The 22,132-nt window shown below is 48.7% G+C and overlaps 1 protein-coding gene across 2 annotated transcripts in view; it reads right to left on the bottom strand.

The window, feature by feature from the left end:
• Positions 1 to 22,132, bottom strand: part of LOC140426433 (cytosolic phospholipase A2-like) — a 251,989-nt gene that overhangs the window by 216,083 nt on the left and 13,774 nt on the right. The window contains exons 1-2 of one of the 2 annotated variants that reach the window (XM_072511222.1): positions 17,996 to 18,200; positions 7,161 to 7,332 (exon numbers count right to left, since the gene is read on the bottom strand). In XM_072511222.1, the coding sequence (XP_072367323.1) occupies positions 7,161 to 7,193 (33 nt within the window). In that variant the 5' untranslated portion in view covers positions 7,194 to 7,332; positions 17,996 to 18,200. Of the gene's footprint in view, positions 1 to 7,160; positions 7,333 to 17,995; positions 18,201 to 22,132 lie in introns of those variants that run through there. The other variant, XM_072511223.1, reaches the window with a different exon arrangement.

Genomic DNA, 22,132 nt, shown 5'->3' with positions numbered 1-22,132 from the left:
TTCCTTTCTCCCAGAGTCGATCAAGCACGACGTCTCGTGACCGTTGATGGAGATCGTTGTTGTAGCTGCTGCAAGCGTCCGGGGCCGACTCTGGTCCAGAGTCACCGAGGCCAGCTGAAGTAATTGAGGGTTCTGGTCGGGCAGCGTGTAGTCGGCTGTGCTGGGGGCCTGGGGCCCCATCCAAGATGGCGTCACCCATGTGTCGCACATGGAGTCCGGGGATGAAGAAGATGGCGGCGGCGAGGGACAAAATGGCGGCGCCTATCCGTCCAGTGTGGTGTCCGGGGGCAAAATGGCCGCGCCCGCGGGTCGCACGTGGCCTTAGGATAGGGGGGTGGCGGTGAGCGCTGGGCGGTCGGGGCCTGAAGGGGGCGTTGCCGATAGTCGCTGGAGACCGCGGCCACGGTGCGGTCCTGGCAGACCCCCACATAGTTGCCCTTCTTGCCGCACCCTTTGCAGGTGATGGTGCGGGCAGGGCAGCGCGGCCATTTTGATTCGCCTGCCCGCAGAAGAAACAGCTGGGTCCGGCGGCTCTAGCGGGCCGTCTCGCCGCGCAGGCCTGCGGGGTCGGGGGAAGGTCTGAGGGGCTGCTGCTGCAGGGTGCCACGCAGCCCAGGGGGCCGCCACGCGATCGGGTGCAAAGGACAGCATGTTTTTATAGGCAACGTCCATGGACCCTGCCAGGGCCCGTGCCTCTGTAAGTCCCAGAGTGTCCCTTTCTAGGAGCCTTCGGCGGATATCAGGGGAGGTAATACCTGCCACAAAAGCATCCCTGATCAAAAGTTCCGTGTGCTCACTCCCCGAAACTGGCGGGCAGCCACAGTTTCGGCCCAGCACCAGCAGCGCCCGGTAGAAGTCTTCCAATGTTTCCTCGGGGCTTTGCCGCCTAGTCGCCAGCAGATGACGAGCATAGACTTGGTTCACAGGGCGGATATAATGTCCTTCTAGCAGCTCGATCGCGGCAGCATAATTCTCCGCCTCCTCGATAAGAGGGTAGATCCGAGGGCTGGCCCGTGAGCGTAGGAGATGCATCTTTTGTCCTTCCTTGGGGGTGTCGGCGGCCGTGTCGAGGTAGCCCTTAAAGCACGCCAGCCAATGTTTAGAAATAGCAGCAGAGTTGTCCGCGTGGGGGCTGAGCTGAAGGCACTCTGGTTTGATACGGAGATCCATCCTTTCAACTGAAGTTGTAGCAGATTAAATTGATGCGCATTCAATTACTCTCAAGACGAAGTGATTCATAACTGAAGGCTTTAATCTGCTAGAAATCTTCCCCAGCAGCTTCGATACAGAAAGTGAAGGCTGCTGGGATGGCACCGGTTCTTATACGCCGCCTCTCAGGGTGGAGCTATGTACAACAGCCAATGGTAGACTCCTGGGTCTAACCAATGGTCATCCACCTCTTAGGTACCGCAATACCTGGTACTACCACAGAAGCCAGGGAGATTTTCTGGGTCGCGGGTAAGATTAGGAGGGAGCAGCGCCTTACCGTATCTGGATGTATGAAACTGTCTGTGCTCCCGGAGTCGAAAAGGCAGGCCGTCTTGTGCCCGTTGATCCGGACGGTCATCGTAGATTTAGTGAGGTGATGAGGCCGGGACTGGTCGAGCGTGATGGAGGCGAGCTTCGGAGGGTGATGGGTAGGCCGGTCGGAGGTAGCGGCGGCCAGTGTACGACCGGGTAAGCAGGGCTCCCGGGAGGCTGCGGAGTGGTCCCAAGCTGGCGGCACCCATGGGTCGCGGGTAGCTGGTGGCATCAGAGATGGCGTCAAAGGTGGCGGCCCCCATGGGTCGCCTGGCGGCCGAAATCGAAGATGGCGGCGAAGACGGCAGCACCCACGGGTCGCACATGGCGGGTGGCGCGGCAGCTGGGGGCGGCCCCGACAGGCAGCAGGCAGCGCTGCTGGGCCTAGAAACTTTAGGGAGAGAAATCGGGCCTGGCAGGCTTTCGCAAAGTGGCATTTCCTCCCACACCCGTTGCAAGTCGCATTCCGTGCAGGGCAGCGTTGTCTGGGATGATTACCCTGGCCGCAAAAGTAGCACTTTGGTGTTGGCGGGCTGCTGCGCAGCGCAGGCTTGCGCTGCACCTGGGTCGGATGATGGCGGCGCCCACGAGGTCCACCAGGGTGCCGCGAGATCGGAGGTGTAGGTCTCCATATTCTGGAAGGCCACCTCCAGCGAGTTTGAAAGCTGCACTGTCTCGGAGAGGCCGAGTGTACCCCCTTCTAGCAATCGCTGGCGGATGTAGTTTGATTTCATGCCTGCGACATAGGCATCCCTGACCAACAGCTCCCCGTGTTGGGTAGCCGATATCACCTGACAGTCACAGTTCTGGCCGAGTACCCGCAAGGCACGCAGGAATTTTGCTCGTGATTCCCCAGGGCGTTGTCATCTCGTGGCGAGAAGGTGCCTAGCACACACCTCGTTCACAGACTTAACGCAGTGTCCCTTCAGCAGCATTATCGCCTCCGTATATGAGGAGGCGTCCCTGATGAGAAGAAAGACTTCTGGGCTCACCCATGCGTGGAGGATCTGCTTTTGGAGGTCGGTGAAGTGTTCGGTGAAAGATCCGAGGTATGCTTCGAAGCAGCTTAGCCAGTGCTCGAATGTTGCAGTGGCGTCGGCTGCCTGTGGGTCCAGCTCCAGGCGATCAGGCTTGAGTGATGAATTCATATTAGATGTTTAGTGTATTAAATTGATATGCCATCAATGAACACACGACGAGTAGTGAACGTAACTGAGGCTTTAATACACTAAACAGAAAGCCTCCTGGCCTCTGATCTCGAACTGGATCGGAGGCGGAGACCAGCCACCTTTATACATGAGCCCGAGGGGAGGAGCCACAGGCGGAGCCAGCAGGGACAAGCCCAGGCATGTAACAATACAACAGTACAATACAGTGGTTTACCAAAATTACAATAAAAAAATCATCAATAATTACCACAGAATGTTATTCATAATTGTTCACAGTGAACCCCTGGAAAAGAAAGTGCCAATAGAAAGAAACCCTCGATAATAATGATGTTGGATCTGTAACTGAGCCTGTCACAAGGGCCCCATCCAATTATATTTCCTCTTCCCGCGCTACTCCTTATTTAACATGACATTGTCCAATGTAAGCCCACAAGCAAAAAAAGAGAACTCCTTTCACTATTTGGTATCTCATTAGTTCACTCATTAAATTCTCAATCACCATTAATTACTTTGACAGTTTGGGATTGTTAAATGAGGCAAATGTGCAGCCATTTTCTGCATAACAAGGACACACATAAACAACATTGAGAGAATGATCAATTTTTAGCCTGGGCTGTTTGGAGAAGGAATGTTGGGCACATTAAAAGCTTTCTGCTCTTGTTCTTTTACGTCAACTGGCACCAGAAGAATAGACTCATTGATTGTAAAGCACTTTGGGAAGAGACCGCATCTGAATGCAACTTTTCTTTGTTTCCTTCACTCTGGGAAATCTGTCCAGTACATGCACAGACATGTCTCTCCCGCTGTAGAATGCAGTCGGAAGGTATAAAGCAATGTTCAAATTATAAAGAAGATTAGAACAGTGGAATAAAACACAAGTTAGATATAAAATATATTTCTAGAGGGAAGCTAACTTGTATGACACTGCAAAGGCTAATGGGCCCCGACAAGGGCGGCACCAGGGACTCGGGTTCGATTCCCGGCTTGGGTCACTGTCTGTGCGGAGTTTGCACATTCTCCCCATGTGTGCGTGGGTTACCTCCGGGTGCTCCAGTTTCCTCCCACAGTCCAAAGATGTGCGGGTTAGGTGGATTGGTCTGTAGTGTCCAAATGTTGGGTGGGGGCTTAGGTAGGATGCTCTTTCAGGCGCCGATGTAGACTCCATAGACCGGATGGCCTCCTTTGAACCTGTAAATTTATGATATATAATATTCCAGCAATAGTCCTGAAGACTTGTGCTCCAGAACTTGCTGTACCCCTAGCCAAGCTGTTCCAGTACAGTTACAACATTGGCATCTACCCGGCAATGTGGAAAATTGCCCAGGTATGACCTGTACACAAGACAAAGGGCAAATACAACCCAGCCAATTTATACCCTATCAGTCTACTCTCCATCATCAGCAAAGTGATGGAAGGGGTCATCAACAGTATTATCCAGCGGAACCTACTCAGCAAAAACCTGCTCACAAATGCTCAATTTGGGTTCCGCCAGGGTCACTCAGCCCCTGACCTCATCACAGCCTCGGTTCAAACATGGACAAAAGAGCTGAACACCAGAGTGGAGGGGAGGGTGACTGCCTTTGACATTAAGCAGCATTTGACCGAGTATGGCATCAAGGAGCCCTAGCTAAACTGGAGTCAATGGGAATCAGGGGGGAAACTCTCCACTGGTTGGAGTCATACCTGGCACAAAGGAAGATGGTTGTGGTGGTTGGAGGTCAAACATTTTAGCTCCAGGACATCACTGCAGACGTTCCTCGGGGCAGTGGCCTAGGCCCAACCTCTTAGCTGCTTCATCAATGACCTCCCCTTCATCATAAGATCAGAAGTGAAGATGTTTGCGGATGACTGCACAATGTTCAGCGCCATTCACGACTCCTCAGATACTGAAGCAGTCCATGTCTAAATGCAGCAAGACCTGGACAATATCCAGGCTTGGGCTGACAAGTAGTAAGTAACATTTGTACCACACAAGTGTCAGGCAATGACCATCTACAGCAAAAAAGAGGATCTAACCATCACCTCTTGAGCTTCAATGGCATTGCCATAACTGAGTCCGCACTATCAACATCGTGCGGGCTACCATTGACCGGAAACTGAACTCGACTAGCCATACAAATACTGTGGCTACCAGAATAGGTCAAAGGCTAGGAATCCTGTGGCAAGTAACTCACCTCCTGACTCCCAAAAGCCTGTCCACCAACTATAAGATGCAAGTCAGGAGTGTAATGGAATACTCTCCATTTGCCTGGATGAATGCAGCACCAGCAACATTCAAGAATCATTGAATCATAGAATTTACAGTGCAGAGGGAGGCTATTCGGCTCATCAAGTGACCTTTGGAAAGGGCACCCTACTTAAGCCCACACCCCCACCCTATCCCCGTAACCCAGCAACCTCACCTAACCTTTTTGGACACTAAGGGGCAATTAGGCATGGCCAATCCACCTAACCTGCACATCTTTGGACAGTGAGAGGAAACCCATGCAGACATGGAGAGAACGTGCAGATTCCACACAGACAGTGACTCGAGGCCGGAATTGAACCTGGGACTCTGGAGCTGTGAGGCAGCAGTGCTAACCACTGTGCCACCGTGCCACCCCTCAACGCCATCCAGGACAAAGCAGCCCATTTGAATGCTACCCCTTCCACAAATATTCAATCCCTTCACCATTGACGAACAGCGGCAATTGTGTGTACCATCTGCAAGGTGCACTGCAGTAACTCACTAAGGTCCTTTAGACAACACCTTCCAAACCCACGACCACTACCATCTAGAAGGACAAGAACAGCAGATACTTCGGGACACCACCTAGAGATTCCCTCCAAGTCACTCACCATCCTGACTTGGAAATATATTGCCATTCCTTCACTGTCGCTGCGGCAACATCCTGGAACTCCCTCCCTATCAGCACTATGGGTGTACCTACACTGCAGGGACTGCAGCTGTACAAGAAGGCAGCTCACTGCCTCTACCAATCAGAATCAACGTGGCAGAAATCAGTAGTCTCTTTCTCATGCAGTGTAAATTATTGTTCCCTTTGCTGTTGGTATTTTCCAGTGAGATGCCCTGATGAGTACAATTTGAAAAGACGTCAGCAGCATGGCTCTTTCTTCAGCAAGACTCTGTCGAGTAGAATGCAGTGATGGCTGGTCATTTGTGATCCACTGTTTGTGTCTGAGGGGACATTTTTGGCGAGTTTGAGCTGGACAAGGATGACATTGGCTAGACTAGCCACCAGTGGATGTTTTGGATGGTAAAGTTGGTGAGTGAAAATGGAGCAATGGGAATTTCTGCTACCAAGCAATAGCAATAGCTATATGATAGAAACTTAATGGAGGAACAGAGTAACTGTAGAACAAAGGAACAGGAATAAGCGATTCTATCGTGACTAAACTGCAGCTCAATTCCAATAAACCCACTTTGGCTTCAATCCTTTGATATTCTCGCCTAATAACAATCTATCAATGTCAGTTTCGAAAGCTTCAATTGGCGCAGCATCGAATGCTATTTGGGAAAGAAGATTCCAGATTTCAACAGTGGGGTTGTCCAAGGTTTGGAATTCAAACTTTGGATGGTGGCAAAAGAGTGGGAGTAGAGGAGGAGTAGTGATGGGTTAAATGGGAGTCAGGGATTACAGTACCCAAGAATTGGTGTATAAAAGGTGGCAATAATATCAGGTGACAGGAAAGGAAGGAACAAGAGAAGGGTCCAACAAAAAAAAGATACAAGTAATGAGCTTGAATCCAGAGTGCTAGCCAAAATGTTCATGCAAATTGATAAGGGAGGAGGTTATTTGCCCCATTGTGTCTGTGCCAATATTACCCCTTTAACTGATGCTGCCTACCCAAACTAGTGAAGTGTGAGATGGATCATTTTGATCAGAGGAATGAGGGTACTAATTAACCCTTGGAAGGTAAGAAACTAAAACGTAACAAAGAGATCTGGGAATATAGATACATCAATTGTTAAAGAATAGCATCAGAGTATCACGGAGGTGCTCTAGCACTAGAAGAATGGTGCAGTGGGCTAGACCCTGGGTTGTTCACCTCTTGTGACTTGGGTCCAAATCTGGTCTCAATGTGACTCATTGTAAAAAACCACAAAAATGAGTGGGTCAACCCAGTTCTTTTTGTGATTAGGAACTTTCCCACTTTCTAAGAGGAAAGGGCCGACAATGGGAAAAGTGATCTAAATCTGGTACCAATGATAGGCCCAAATGGGAATGGAAGAACATGTAGAATAGAAAGCGTTCCAAAGTTGGGACTGAAGGACACTGGTGAGGCAGGGGAGAAGGAATTTTACTCGATGTTGAGTCTGATCTAGGAGCACTTGCCTGTTGACTTTGAAGTGTGAAGTTTTCTATACCCAGGCTGAGCAAAGCAACATTTAAAAATACATTGCAATTAGCAAACAGAAAATCTGATAAAGTCATCAAGGTCACCGTAACAGTGAAGATTTGCACTTACTATTATGTGAGAATACGGGTCTATTGAAGCCATTCTCAATCACAGCTGAACTGATCTTGGTGTATCTTACAACGAGTTAATTGTTTCAAGTAACACTGATTGAACAAAGCTTGATGTTTCCTCTTTCCAGATGAAAAATTAAATAGATTTCAGCAAATGTCTATTTCCATTCCTGAAGAATAAAAAAAGCAACTGTTGGTAATCATTCAAACAACTATTCTATCAATGCTAAAATACTATGTATTATTATAACCCTGGGCCAGACTCCCAAGTATTGATACGATCCAGTTACAGACCCATAACGTTTTGTTTAAAGTGACAGAATTTGAGAATCAAGACATCTGCGAAGAGAATAAAGCCACAAAATGCCATGGCTTTTGAACAAACAACATAAATTTTACTGTACAAGATCAAAAAGATAAAACAATTTACAATATCTATCTTAATCTTTAACATCCGGGGCTAATATGGAGGTAAATGTGAATTAACAGGCAAAATGTGGTCGAGCAGTTACACCACTTTAAATGGTAAACGCAACTGACCCAACCCATGGATTTCTCAGCAACCCACTCAGCCATCAGTAACATGGAACCAACCAATCTCCTTAAATCTCTCCTATGAAGGATTCCAGTCTGCCATCTTGGAATTTTCTCCAAAGGTCACTCTCACTCAGACTTCCCGAACAACAGCCATCGATCTGGGCAGCACGGTAGCATGGTGGTTCACACAATTGCTTCACAGCTCCAGGGCCCGATCTGGGCAGCACGGTAGCATGGTGGTTAGCACAATTGCTTCACAGCTCCAGGGTCCCAGGTTCGATTCCCAACTTGGGTCACTGTCTGTGCGGAGTCTGCACGTTCTCCCCGTGTGTGCGTGGGTTTCCTCCGGATGCTCCGGTTTCCTCCCACAGTCCAAGGATGTGCAGGTTAGGTGGATTGGCCATACTAAATTGCCCTTAGTGTCCAAAATTGCCCTTAGTGTTGGGTGGGGTTACTGGGTTATGGGGATAGGGTGGAGGTGTTGACCTTGGGTAGGGTGCTCTATCAAGGAGCCGGTGCAGTCTACGGGCCGAATGGCCTCCTTCTGCACTGTAAATTCTATAAATTCTATGAAACAACAGCTCACCTCACTGCATTTCAATCTCATCTCCCGAGGCTCCATTCCCCTGGATTCCCGAGATTGCAATGCAACACAACTCATGAACGTGACTTCAGCTGCTGAGCAAAACAATGCTACTCCAAAACGTTTACCTTTGCCCAAATGGCCTGCAGCACGGAGTCACCAACCTTCTGCTGCATTCTCTGATCCACAGGCCTTCTCCAAAGCCATCAATGCTTAAAGCCTGCCAATCACAGCACATTTATGACTTGGAGCCTCTTTCTTGGAGACCTCTCTTTGTCCCCTATCTGGGAATCTTCTTTTGGGACCATCCCATGCTCTGTTGGGATGCTGCTTTGAAATGGTACTCCTCTCCCAGATTACCTGGTCCAGTTTGCGCACCGTTTCTTTTTCACACAGGTGCACTGGAGTCTTGCCCTCAGCCTTGAGGAACCTCAAACACTGAGCTGTGCATGTGCAGCCAGCTCCTTCCTGGTCAGTGCAAGTGCAGAACTCCAGAGTCTCCGAAAAATGGCGATGATGAGGTAGGTAAGTTTTTTTTTCTTTTCTCTTGATCAAAATATTTATTTTATTTTTTAAAATATTTTTATTCTCTATTTTCACATTTTCTTCAGAATTTACACTGCACCAACAGTAAACGGTAACAAATACAATGTCAGTCCCCTTAGCAACAACTACGATCCCATCCGCCCACCACCCCAAATAACAGCCCACCTGACAATATAAGCATCAAATAAAACTAAACCTCCCAAGGTGTGAAAATAAATGGAAAAAAGAAAAAGGAATCAGGAATCACCTATGGTCACCATTGACATATGTAGTCCACCCGCCCCCCCCCCCCCCTCCCCCGCCCCCAACCTCCCCCCTAATATTCAACGCTATCCAATTCCCAAAAGAGTACCGTGAATGACACCCATGAATTGTAGGCACCCCACCCCCACCCCCCTCCCAGACTCCTCCCCTCCACTTCCTCTTGTAAACTCCTCCCCCCAACCTCGGTTCCTTCCCCCAACTTTTCATCCCGGCTAGACTCACCAAAACCTGTTCTACCAAACCCCGATGGCCGCAGCCCCTCCCCCCACCGCACTCCCGTTCACTGGTCGGCTTAAACCAGCCAGCGTGGAGGCCCCCGCCCGGATCTCCTTCCCCCTTGCCCGGTCCCAGGAAAACCAAGAAATACCCTTTTACACACAACCCCCACATACACATCCAAGCCCCAAAGAACCATCATTGCAAATGAAAGTCCCATCTCTTCCCTTGTCCAAATATATACAATGTTGACTCATTTAGTACATACACCAACACGCAGTGAAAAAATAAAGTTACATGAGGCTACATCGGTACACGACCCGCTCTCAGTCCCATTTCTCAATTCTGCCACAGTCCTTCTGCCTTCGCAAACTCCTTCGCCACTTCCGCCGTCCCAAAATAAAAGTCCTTGGATTTGTAGGTCACCCTCAACTTAGCTGGATATACTATGCCGCACTGCACCTTGCTGATGTACAGTGCCTTCTTCACCCGGCTGAAGGCAGCCCACCTCCTCGCCAGCTCCACCATAAAGTCCTGGTATACACGTATACCAGCTCCAGCCCACTGCACCACCCATTTCTGCTTCGCCCAGCACAGGACTTTCTCCTTCACGCTATACCTACAGTTACTACTCTTGGCAGCTCACTCGCCTTTGATATAGGCCTCCACGACCGAAAAGCCCGATCCAGTTCATAGAGGGATAGTCCCCCTCCCGCAATAGCTTCGCCAACATCGTGGCAAAATACTCTGTCAGCCTCGGGCCTTCCACTCCTTCGGGCAGACCCACAATCCTCAGATTCTGCCGCCTGGATCTGTTTTTCAGGTCTTCCATTTTGGCTCTCAGACCCTTGTTGGTCTCTATCACCTTCCACAACTTCTTCCCCATCGAGGCGAGTTGATCACGGTGCTGCGATAATGCCTCTTCCACTTCCTTCAGTGTCTCACCCTGCTCCCGCACCTCCGCCGCTGAGCTTGATACCGCTGCCCTCACCGGGGCAATCGCCTCCTCCACCAGCACTTTCAATACCGCCCCCATCTCCTTCTTCATCGCTTCCATGTGTTTTGTGAACTGTTTTTCAAGTTCCACAGCCATCACCTTGGTCATTTCTTCTGCTGTGAGCAATGTGGCCTCCCCTGGTGCTCCAGCCTCCGCTTTCCTTACAGTTCCTGCGCTGACTTTTCCACACACCGGCGGACTTACATTAACCCCTTTTTCCATGGCCGCTTTTTTCCCAAACTTGGACATTTCTCCTCCCTGTGCCTTCTTACAGCTTTTTCAGTCTCCATTGCCCCCGGGACCGGGCGTTAAACTCTGAAATTCCTATTCCCGAGTGGGAGCTCTCCAGTGTGCGGCTGCCTCCCGCCCGCCGTCACCGGAAGTCCGGTGAGGTAGGTAAGTTTGCAGGGTAGGTGGATTGGCCATGTTAAATTGCCCCTTAATTGGAAAAATTTTAAAAACACAACTACTGCCTTCTAGGAGAATAGAATAGAATTCCCACAGTGCAGAAGGAGGCCATTCACCCCATCGTGCTGCACCAACCCTCTGAAAGTGTACCCCCGAGGCCCACTCCCAATACATCACCTAGCCTGCACATCTTTGGACTGTGGGAGGAAACCGGGGTACCCAGAGGAAACCCACCCAGGCACAGGGAGAAAGTGCAGATGCCACACAAACATTCACCAAAGGCCAGAATTGAACCCGTGATCCTCACAAAATGAGGCAGCAGTGCTAACCACTGTGCCAGCTTCCCTGTGGGTTGACAAATAGATATCTACTGCCTCCATGTAATAATAATTAATAATCTTTATTAGTGTCACAAGTAGGCTTACATTAACATTGCAGTGAAGTTACTGTGAAAATCCTCTAACTTTGTGGCATATCATTTCCATCTGCCAGATCCACCCGCTGCTTCCCATACCTTAGAGACATTAAGAACTTAAGAGGTGAGACCCAATAGCTACTAGGATGCTGTTTGAAAATTCTTTCATTGTTATTTGCTCTCCCGTATTCTCAAAGGTTTGGCCTAACTTCATTGGTCGAAACTGCCTGTCAAACAAAAATTCCTTCTCCCTACCAAATTCAAATACTTTTCATTCAATCTTTTCTTTAAAGTCTGAAATTTCAATTGGTATGCTTTAGGAACAAGCTTTTAATCAAAAGTATTGTAGTTTTAATTACCTCAATCATTTTTTTATAAATTTAGAGTACCCAATTATTTTTTCCAATTAAGAGGCAATTTAGCGTGGCCAATCCTCCTAACCAGCACATCTTTGGGTTGTGGGAGTGAAACCCACGCAGACACGGGAAGAACGTGCAAACTCCACACGGACAGTGACCCAGGGCTGGGATTTGAACCCGGGTCCTCAGCGCCACAGGCAGCAATGCTAACCACTGTGCCACCGTGCTGCCCTATTAACTCATAATCTAAGGGCTGTTTTTATGAAAGGCTAGAATACACACGCATAGCCTTTCCGACCAAAATATTTTGCAAAATAAGGTGTCCATTGGGCACTTCAGCTTCTCAAGCAAGATAAAATATCTCTCAACTGGTCCTCGATGAATGTAGGCACTAGTGTACTCCCTTTTGTTCTATCAAAGCTCGGCGTGGAACTCGATTCCTCATCCGAACTACTCAACTCTTGTTCACCCCGTAACGTAAGCTGTTCACTAACCAGTTCATGGTGTCTGATTTTGTTCTCTCTTTGAAACTCTAGCTTTCGCACTGCTTTCTTTTTCCTCTTTTTCAAGTTCAAGTTTCTGCTTTTCTCTATCTCCAGCTGCTTCATCTGCAACTGAATTCTCGCTAACCCACACTGTGCTTTACCTGTGTCAGGCTTTTCTTCTTCTAATCCCAAATGCGTGTTATTACCTCAATTATTTCTACTTTCTCAGCCCCTCTTTTAACTTTAACTCTTCCACAAATGTGATTAACCTAACTTTGGTTAATTGTTGCACTGGCTAAACTGCTTCGAAGCGTACCTCGCATTCTTCAACGAAGACTTCACAGACCTCCAGAAGATGCAGGTCCTCCATGCATGGGTGAGCCCAAGAGTCTTTAACCTCATCAGGGACGCCCCCTCGTACGTGGAGGCAATAACGCTGCTAAAAGGACATTACGTGAAATCCATTAACCAGGTATATGCTAGGCACCTCCTCGCCACGAGACGACATCGCTCTGGGGAATCACTTGCGGAATTCCTGCATGCCTTGTGCATCCTCTGCCGGAACTGTGACTGTCGGGCGATATCGGCTACCCAGCACGCAGAGCTGCTGATCAGGGACACCTATGTCGCAGGCATTCACTCTAACCATATCCGCCAGCGGTTACTAGGAGGGGGGACACTCGGCCTCCCAGAGACAGTACAACTCTCCAACTCATTGGAGGTGGCCTCCCAGAACATGGGGGCCTACACCTACGACCGCTCGGCACCCTCGTGGTCCTCGTGGGCGCAGCCATCAAGCGGCCCGGGTGCGACGCAAGCCTGCGCCGCGCAGTCCCACCAACGGCGGAGGCCCGAAGTGCTACTTCTGCGGCCATAGTAATCACCCTCGACAACGCTGCCCGGCACGGAACGCAACTTGTAACGGCTGTGGGATGAAGAGCCACTTCATAAAAGCCTGCCAGGCCCGACCCCCCCCCCATAACCTTCTAGGCCCAGCAGCACAGCCTGCTGCCTGACGGGGCCACCCCCAGCTGCCGCGCCACCCGCCATGTGCGACCCACGGGGGCCGCCATCTTAGATGCCATCTTGCACCTCACCCGCAATGTGTGACCCACGGAGGCCGCCATCTTGGATGCCATCTTGCACCTCACCCGCCACGTGCAACTCATGGGGGCCGCCATCTTGGGACAACTCTGCAGCCTCCCGGGAGCCCTGCTCACCTGACTGTATGCTCGCCGCCACTACCTCCAACAGGCCTGCCGACCGCCTTCCAACACTCGTCTCCGTCACACTCGACCACTCCCACCCGCACCACCTCGCGAAGTCCACGATGACCGTTCGGATCAACGGGCACAAGACGGCCTGCCTTTTCGACTCCGGGAGCACAGACAGCTTCATACATCCAGATACGGTAAGGCGCTGCTCCCTCCCCATCAAACCCGCGACACAGAAAATTTCCCTGGCTTCCGGATCCCACGCAGTAGAAATCCGTGGGTACTGTGTCGCGACCCCCATGGTGCAAGGCGTAGAGTACACCAACTTTAGGCTCTACGTCCTCCCCCATCTCTGCGCTGCCCTATTACTGGGGCTCGACTTAGAGTGCCATCTCCAGAGCCTTACCTTAAAGTTCAACGGACCACTGCCCTTCCTCACCCTCTGTAGCCTCGCAACTCTTAAGGTCGCCCCACCCTCCCTCTTCGCAAACCTCACCCCGGACTGTAAGCCCGTCGCTACCAGCAGCAGACGCTACAGTGTCCAGGACAGGGCCTTCATCAGGTCGGAAGTCCAGCTACTCCTGAGAGAGTGGATCATTGAGGCTAGTAACAGCCCCTGGAGAGCCCAAGTGGTGGTCGTCATGACTGGGGAGATGCACCGGATGGTCATCGATTATAGCCAGACCATCAACCGGTACACACAGCTCGATGCGTACCCTCTCCTCCGCATATCGATACATACCCCCTCCCCCGCATATCTGACATGGTTAATCAGATTACGCAGTATCGAGTCTTCTCTACAGTCGACTTGAAGTCTGCGTACCACCAGCTCCCTATCCACCCGGAGGACCCCCAATACACTGCCTTCGAGGCAGATGGCCGCTTCTATCACTTCCTCAGGGTTCCCTTCAGCGTCACCAACGGGGTCTCGGTCTTCCAAAGGGAAATGGACCGAATGGTTGACCAGTACGGGCTGCAGGTCACGTTCCCGTACCTAGACAACGTCACCATCTGCGGCCGTGACCAACAGGACCATGACGAGAACCTCCCACGCTTCCTCCACACCGCCAAACTCCTGAACCTAACTTATAATAGAAACGCGTCTTCCACACAACCCGCCTGGCCATCCTCGGCTACGTCGTGGAACACGGAGTCCTAGGGCCCGACCCCAACCGCAAGAGCCCCCTCCTAGAACTCCCCCTCCCCCACTACCCCAAGGCCCTGAATCGATGCCTGGGGTTCTTCTCTTACTATGCCCAGTGGGTCCCCAATTATGCGGACAAGGCCTGTCCACTGATCAAATCCACCACTTTTCCCCTGACGACTGAGGCCCAACTGGCCTTCAATCGCATCAAGGCAGATATTGCCGAAGCCGCGATGCACGCTGTGGATCAGCCCATCCCATTCCAAGTGGAGAGCGATGCGTCGGACTTTGCTCTGGCCGCTAAACTCAACCAGGCGGGCAGGCCCGTGGCTTTCTTCTCCCGTACCCTCCATGCCTCCGGAATTCGACACTCCTCCGTCGAAAAGGAGGCCCAAGCCATCATAGAAGCTGTGAGACATTGGAGGCATTACCTGGTCGGCAGGCGATTCACTCTCCTCACCGACCAATGGTCGGTTGCCTTCATGTTCAACAGCACACAGCGGGGCAAGATTAAGAATGACAAGATCCTGAGGTGGAGGATCGAGCTCTCCACCTACAGCTACGATAGTTTGTATTGACCCGGGAAGCTCAATGAGCCCCCAGATGCCCTCTGCCGCGGTACATGTGCCAGCACACAAGTAGACCGACTCCGGGCCCTCCACAACGACCTCTGTCACCCAGGGGTCACCCGCTTTTTCCACTTCATCAAGGCTCGCAACCTGCCCTACTCCATCGAGGTCAGGTCCGTGACCAGGGACTGCCAGGTCTGCGTGGAATGCAAACCACACTTCTGTCGGCCAGAGGGCACAGTAAAGGCTATGTGTCCTAATAACATCCAACAGTAACACTGAAGATTTGTGGTCCAGAACTAACTATGACTCCTTGCCAAGCTGTTCCATTGCTGCTACAATATTGGCATCCCAGACAACAATGTAGACAATTACCCACGGATGTCCTGTCCACAAATCCAACCTGGCCATTTATCATCCTGTCAGTCCACCCTCGATCAGCAAAGTGACGGAAGGCATCACTGATAGTGTTATCAATTGGTACATAAATACAAGTAACTTGCTCAGTTTGAGTCATTGGGACCTCATGGCTTCAAACCTCATGACAGCTTTGGTCCAAACATGGACAAAATAGTTGAATTTTTGTAGTGAGGTGACAGTGACTGCCCTTGACATCAAGGCAACATTTGACTGAGTATAGCATCAAGGAGCAATGGCAACATTTTTAAGTTAATGAAAACCAGGGTAAAAACTCTCCGTTGGTTTGAGCCATCCCTAGCAGAAAGGTAAATGGCTCGGATTGTTGAAGGTCAATCAACTCAGTTTCAGGACATCACTGCAGGAGTTTCTCAGGGTAGTGTCCTCGGCCCAACCATCCTCAGCTGCTTTATCAATGACCTTCCCTCCATCACAAGGATATAAATGAATATGTTAATTGATAATTGCACAACATTCAGCACCATTCAAGACATCTCAGACACTGAAGCAATCCATGTCCATATGCAACAAACACCTGAACAACATTCAGGCTTGGGCTGACAAGTGGCAAGTAACACTCAACTACACAAGTGCTCGGTGGCGCAATGGTAGCACTGCAGTCTCACGGCACCAAGGTCCCAGGTTCGATCCCGGCTCTGGGTCACTGTCCGTGTGGAGTTTGCACATTCTCCCCGTGTTTGCGTGGGTTTCGCCCCCACAACCCAAAGATGTGCAGGGTAGGTGGATTGGCCCCGCTAAATTGCCCTTTAATTTAAAAAAACTACACAAGTGCTACGAGATAACCATCACCAACAGGAGAGAATCTAGCTATCTCCCCTTGACATTCCATCAAAGGCATTACCATCAATGAATCCCCCATTTTCCACATCATGGGGCTTACTATTGACGAGAAACTGAACTGGACCAGCCATATAAATACTGTAGCTACAAGAGGTCAGTGACAAGAAACTCACTGCCTGACTCACCAAACGCATTCCTGTTCACCATCTATAAGGCACAAGTTGGTGTCTGGTGGAATACTCTCCATTTGTCCCAATGAGTGCATCTCTAACAACACTCATGAAGCTCAACACCATCCAGGACAATGCAGCCTGTTTAATCAGCACCCCACCTATCATCTTAATAATTCACTCCATCCACCACCGTGCTCACAGTGGCTACAGTATGTAAAGTAGGTACAAAGTAAAAGTCTGCAGTATGCAGCTTACACAAGATGCACTGCAGCAAATTGCCAAGCAACTTTGAAAGGCAGCTCCCAAACCCCAAGCCTCAAGCACATGGTCAGCACCACCTGCATTCCCTCCCAGCCACACACAATCCTGATTTGCCACGTGGTGGAGGTGAGATTATAACAACACCCTTGACTGACTCGAGATGTTCATCAGTGGAAAGAGGCTGAGTGTGAGGTGTCTTTTATAGTCAGATCCCACCCCTGAGTGTCCTGCCTGCTTATTGGTCATGCCCTGTTCTCTGTATCCATTAGCTGCTTGTCTGTATATCATGACACTAGGTTGCAGTTCCTTCACTGTCCCTGGGTTAAAAACGTGTAATCCTCTCCTAACAGCACTGTGGGTGTGCCTATACCACATGGACTGCAGCTCACCACCAACTCAAGGGTTATTATTGGGTAACAAATAAACACTGGCCTTGGCAGCGAAATCCAAATCCCATGAAAGAATGTTTTAAAAATCAAGCATGCACTATAGGAAGAAGCAGTAACAGAATCCCGGATAAAAAATATTTTACAACCTGTATTTCTATAGTCAGTATGACTTAGAATAAATGGCAGCGTCTGGTTACCCCTTAAAGAGTCATTATCAAGTAATAATGTACTGTAATTAACAGTGATATTTAATACTGGTTTTCAATATTAATAAGTCGTTGGATTCACACATGGAATGAAGTTCCTCACTGTTAATTAAAAGTTTATGGTGCAAATCGATTCGGGTTTGCAATATTAAAGTCCTAATTAAAACAATGCTTCCATTCCGTTTCTCGTCTTCTGGAAAACTTGCACTGGATGCCAAGTCCCAACATCTGTCCATTTCTTCTTGGTTACACGCGCCAGTAAACACCTTCAATGGATAAGAAACTCAAATCATTCCAGGGAGGAGGGGGAGGGGGTGTTGGCACAAATTCCCTTTCCTCTCCTTTACTGGGGGGGGGGGGGGGGGTCTTTGACCCACGTTTGCGTCTCCACATTCCGCACAAAGTAACTCCAATATTCCCCAAGTTGGGGATGGAAGTGGGTCCATTCTATGGCGTTTCAGCAGCAGAGAGGCAGAAAAGTCAGCAGCGATTCCCGCCGAGAAGCAGCAGGCACGGGGGCTGAGAGGCAGAGAGACTCGGTGCAAACTTTACTTTGCGGCCAACCTGTCCCCTCCAGGGGGTCCCCAGTGAACGGAAGGACATTCTCAAAGTCGGATGTCCCATTCAGCCGCACGGACCCAGCCTGTCAGAGTCAGAAAGCGACAGTCTCCCGCAACCCCGCCCTCTCTCTTTCTCTCGCTCCTGAACAAGTAGATCCGTCACTGCAAACTTTGGAACAAAACTAACTCCTCTCACACACTGTGACCCTCGCCACCACTTCCACCTTCAAAAACCGCCCAACGACACAAAGCTGTGGGAGTCAAGAACTTGGGGGTGGGGTAGTTTTACCTCTCACGGTGGGGCTGCTCCCATTGACTTGTTCCTTCCCCGCCGTCCCTCTGGCAAGTCTTTCCGAGCGTTTAGAAGAAAAGAACAAAATAGAGAAGATGCGAACTCAGGCGGATATTACACAGCCCGTTGGAAGGCGGCGCTTCCACACATACCAAAGCTTGCAGGGCAGCCAGCAGAGAAAGCCTGCCCACACTCCGGCACTGCAGGCAGATTCTGGCCTGTGCTGAAAGGGGCTCAGCCTGAAAGAGTTTGCACCGCTTTTTTTTTGGGTGTGGGTTATTGTGCCGGGAACGTGAGGTGGCGGTTGAACTTGTCATTCTCGAGCACAAGTCCTTCAAAGCGTACTCAAGTGTTCAGCAATACTATGATATGAAATCGTTGTTTTTAACATCGTTCTATGTTAAAGTTTTATTAGTACAGCATGAACTCTACCACTTAAATACTTTCCTGCCTCGCCATTCCGGCCACAACCATCTCCCGCTCAAGTGTATCTATTTATTATACTTATGTATGCGTTCTGTATAATCCCACTGCACTAAATCCACATTGATGGATAACATACATGACCAGCAGAATAATCACTGGGTATTGTACTGGATAAGAGGAAGACATATGGTGAACTATGACAAAATAAACCATGAATAATACTGAATATATATCTCATTAGACCAACAATGCTTTAACTCGGAATTAGGGTTATTTTTGAATGGAGAATAACTAGGATCTGCTTGTCACCACAATCACTAATGTTGATTTTATTTAAGTGAAGCTTGGTTGTGAATCTTTGAAATTCTCGAGCACAGAAGGTTCTGGATGCTTACTTTTCGAGGCAGCATTTTGGCCTGGGGTATCAAGGAATATGAGGAACAGGCAGGAAGGTGGAGTTTTTAATCATAGAATTTACAGTGCAGAAGGAGGCCATTCGGCCCATCGAGTCTGCACCGGCTCTTGGAAAGAGCACCCTACCCAAGGTCAACACCTCCACCCTATCCCCATAACCCAGTAACCCCACCCAACACTATTCCTTCACACTATTGTTATGACCAGGTGAGGAGGGGTTGAATGGCTCCTCATTTGAGTGGAAAAGATTATTTTATTTGAAAAATATACTTGCCAATTCAGTGAGTACTTAACCTCTGACCATTAAAGAACCAATAGGACAGGTTTTCTTGAGTTTTAACAAAGAAAGTGGTCAACTTTCTTATATTTAAGCCAATCTTCATACATACACTCAAGGCTCAGACACAAATACAGATTACAGAGTGGGTAAGGATAGATTTGCCAAATTAGTGTTCATTAATAAAAGTAAAACACTATACAGTCTGTAATTTGGTGATTCAGCTGGCTTCAGGCTGAATTGCTGCTCCTAAATTACAGATGGAGACAACTGACTCAGTAGTTTTGCGGGCTATTGTAGTGCTGGGTTGGTTTCTTCTGCAGCAGAGTGTCCCTGGATGATCACAGTCAACAAACATGGCTGAAAACTAACCAGGTGGCTTGGAGAAAGAAGGAGGCAGGAGGAACCCCGTTTAGATCTTCTCCTTAAGCTGCTTTCCCTCAATTCTGCTGAGAAAACATGTGCTTAAAACATACCAAATGTTGGCTAATCAAGGGTTGTATTTGACAAAGAATCATCCAGACTCGAAAAGTTAGCCCCTTTCTCTCTCCACAGATGCTGTCAGACCTGCTGAGCTTGTTCAGTATTATTTGTTTTTGTTCAGATTCCAGCATCCGAAGTAATTTGCTTTTATATTGGCTTATCATATGACCTTCCTTCTCCAACTGCAAGGGCATTCAAAAAAGACAGTGTCTATGTATACCAAAGATGACTTGATTAGCTCACGTCAGGAAGCTAACTTAGCCAGGGTCTCATTGTCCAAATGATTAATTTTATGGCCTATCTTCAACAGTTGAATAACTCAGGTGATTGCCACAAATCCCTTGCTAATGAGACGGGAGATCCAAGTCCTTCGCACTCCCCTAAATTATTTGTCTGTCAGGGGTTTTGCAGATAAACTGAGTCCACTCCAATGAACTGGAATATGAAAACTTTTGTGATGCAAATTGGTATTCGCCATCTTGGACTGTGAGTTCCAGTCAATTTAGTCTCTGTATTTTTAGAAAGTCTGTTTTTAAAAATTCAAGTCAGATTTCGAGCCGGGGATTAAAAAGTCAGTATTTGGCATAAAGCACATCCTCATTACGCTATACATAATAGGCCATGTTTCAAACAAACCATTTTCACGAATGAAATCACAAATACCTCAGCCACATCTTTGCTGCATGATTTCTTCACATATATTTCAAACAATTCAGTATTGCCTGAGCACTGCTTTGTTCTTGAACAAGTAATGAATTTTCCCATTCAGACATTTACTGATTGGCAGATCCATTGATTAATGGTGACCGAATAAGTCAAGTTTCAATTTCATTATGTGGGAAAGTTTTGGGGGCTCACCTTCCTCAATTTACCATTGATTCTGCACAAAGTGACAATCAATGATCAGCATCAAATTTGAACATGATGCTGCTTTCTGACCTTTCAATGTGACTAGAACTGCAGTCAAAGATCAGCGTGTGGGGATTCATTCTTCACCAGCTCTTGGGACTGACATATTAGGAAGTGGTGAAGAGAAAATTTCCAGGAATAAGTCAAGTCATTTGACATAGAAAGCATGATAAATTGATGCCCTGATTGTTGGGTACAAGTCCTCCAATTTATTCAATTATCAAGGAAAGGACAAGTTACCACAAATTAATGTTATTGCAGAATTTAAACAGTCTTTATTTTCACGTCAAGGCAGCTATGTCAGTTTTCTCATGCAGGCTTTGTGCCAAAGTCACATCTTTTAAAAAATATATTTTTATTGAAGTTTATTGTTTATGGCAGGCAAATCTTTTTTAAAATAAATATAGATTACCCAATTCATTTTTTCCAATTAAGGGGCAATTTAGTATGGCCAATCTACCTACCCTGCACATCTTTGGGTTGTGGGGGCCAAACGCACGCAAACACGGGGAAAATGTGCAAACTCCGCACGGACAGTGACCCAGAGTCGGGATCGAACCTGGGACCTCAGCGCCGTGAGGCAGCAATACTAACCACTGCGCTACCATGCTGCCCTGATAGGCAAATCTAATAAACATATGATTCAATGACCTCGTTGCGTCAATCATAACAGAAGTTATAAATAAATTACGGCGTTTTACCTTACATATCCGAGATGTGGTCCAAAAAAAATCATAAAACAAAAAAGCCAAGTGGTCTATATAGATTGCAGTAACCAATGTGGTAAAGGTATAATCCACGGGCAGCACATGGCACAATGGTTAGCACTGGGACTACAGCGGTGACAACCCGGGTTCAAATCCCAGCCCTGGTCACTGTCCACGTGGTGTTTTCACATTCTCCCCGTGTATGCATGGGTTTCACCCCCACAACCCAAAGATATGCGAAGTGGATTGGCCACGCTAAATTGCCCCTTAATTGGAAAAACATAATTGGGTGTTATAAATTTTTTTAAATATATATAATCCATGCTGCTCCTTTGTAGCCTAAGGTAGCAGACACCCACCGGGTATCGCCCCCCCCCCCCAAGGAATCAGGAGATGGGATCTGGCACGGCGATTACACCCATTGTATTGTAGTGTTGTCGTTTGTGGGCACCTCTGCCCCCCTGGTGTATTGTGAAGATTTCACCTCACGTAGTGTGGATGTTCTCTCCCTAGAGTACCCCTCCCCCCCCACCCCCGGTCTAAACTTCCCCCTCTGTTACCGCCCCTCTGATTATTACAGGTCTTCAAAGAGGCTGGAGACTTGTTTCCACATGTGGTGGAACCCTTCCTCTGACCCCCTGATGGCAAATTTTATTTGTTCGAGTTTTAGGAACTCCGCTGGGACAGATACCAGTCTGAGGCCCTGGGTGGCGCTGCTGACATCAATGCAAGCAAGAGTGTCTGCCGGGCAATCAGACAGGCGAAGACCAGGGCTTCGGCCCTGCTCCCGACAAAGAGCTCTGAATGCTCCGATACCCTGAAGACCGCCACTAACTGGCATGACTTCATATTCACCCTAACCACCATGAAAATGGTCCAGAACCTGGCCAGCTTGGGACAGGACTAAGACATGTGGAT

The sequence above is a fragment of the Scyliorhinus torazame genome, chromosome 7 (genome assembly GCF_047496885.1).
Source record: "Scyliorhinus torazame isolate Kashiwa2021f chromosome 7, sScyTor2.1, whole genome shotgun sequence".
NCBI classification, from domain to species: Eukaryota; Metazoa; Chordata; class Chondrichthyes; order Carcharhiniformes; family Scyliorhinidae; genus Scyliorhinus; species Scyliorhinus torazame.
Note: the sequence above shows the minus strand (reverse complement) of the source record. Positions and strands in the feature narration are given on the sequence as shown.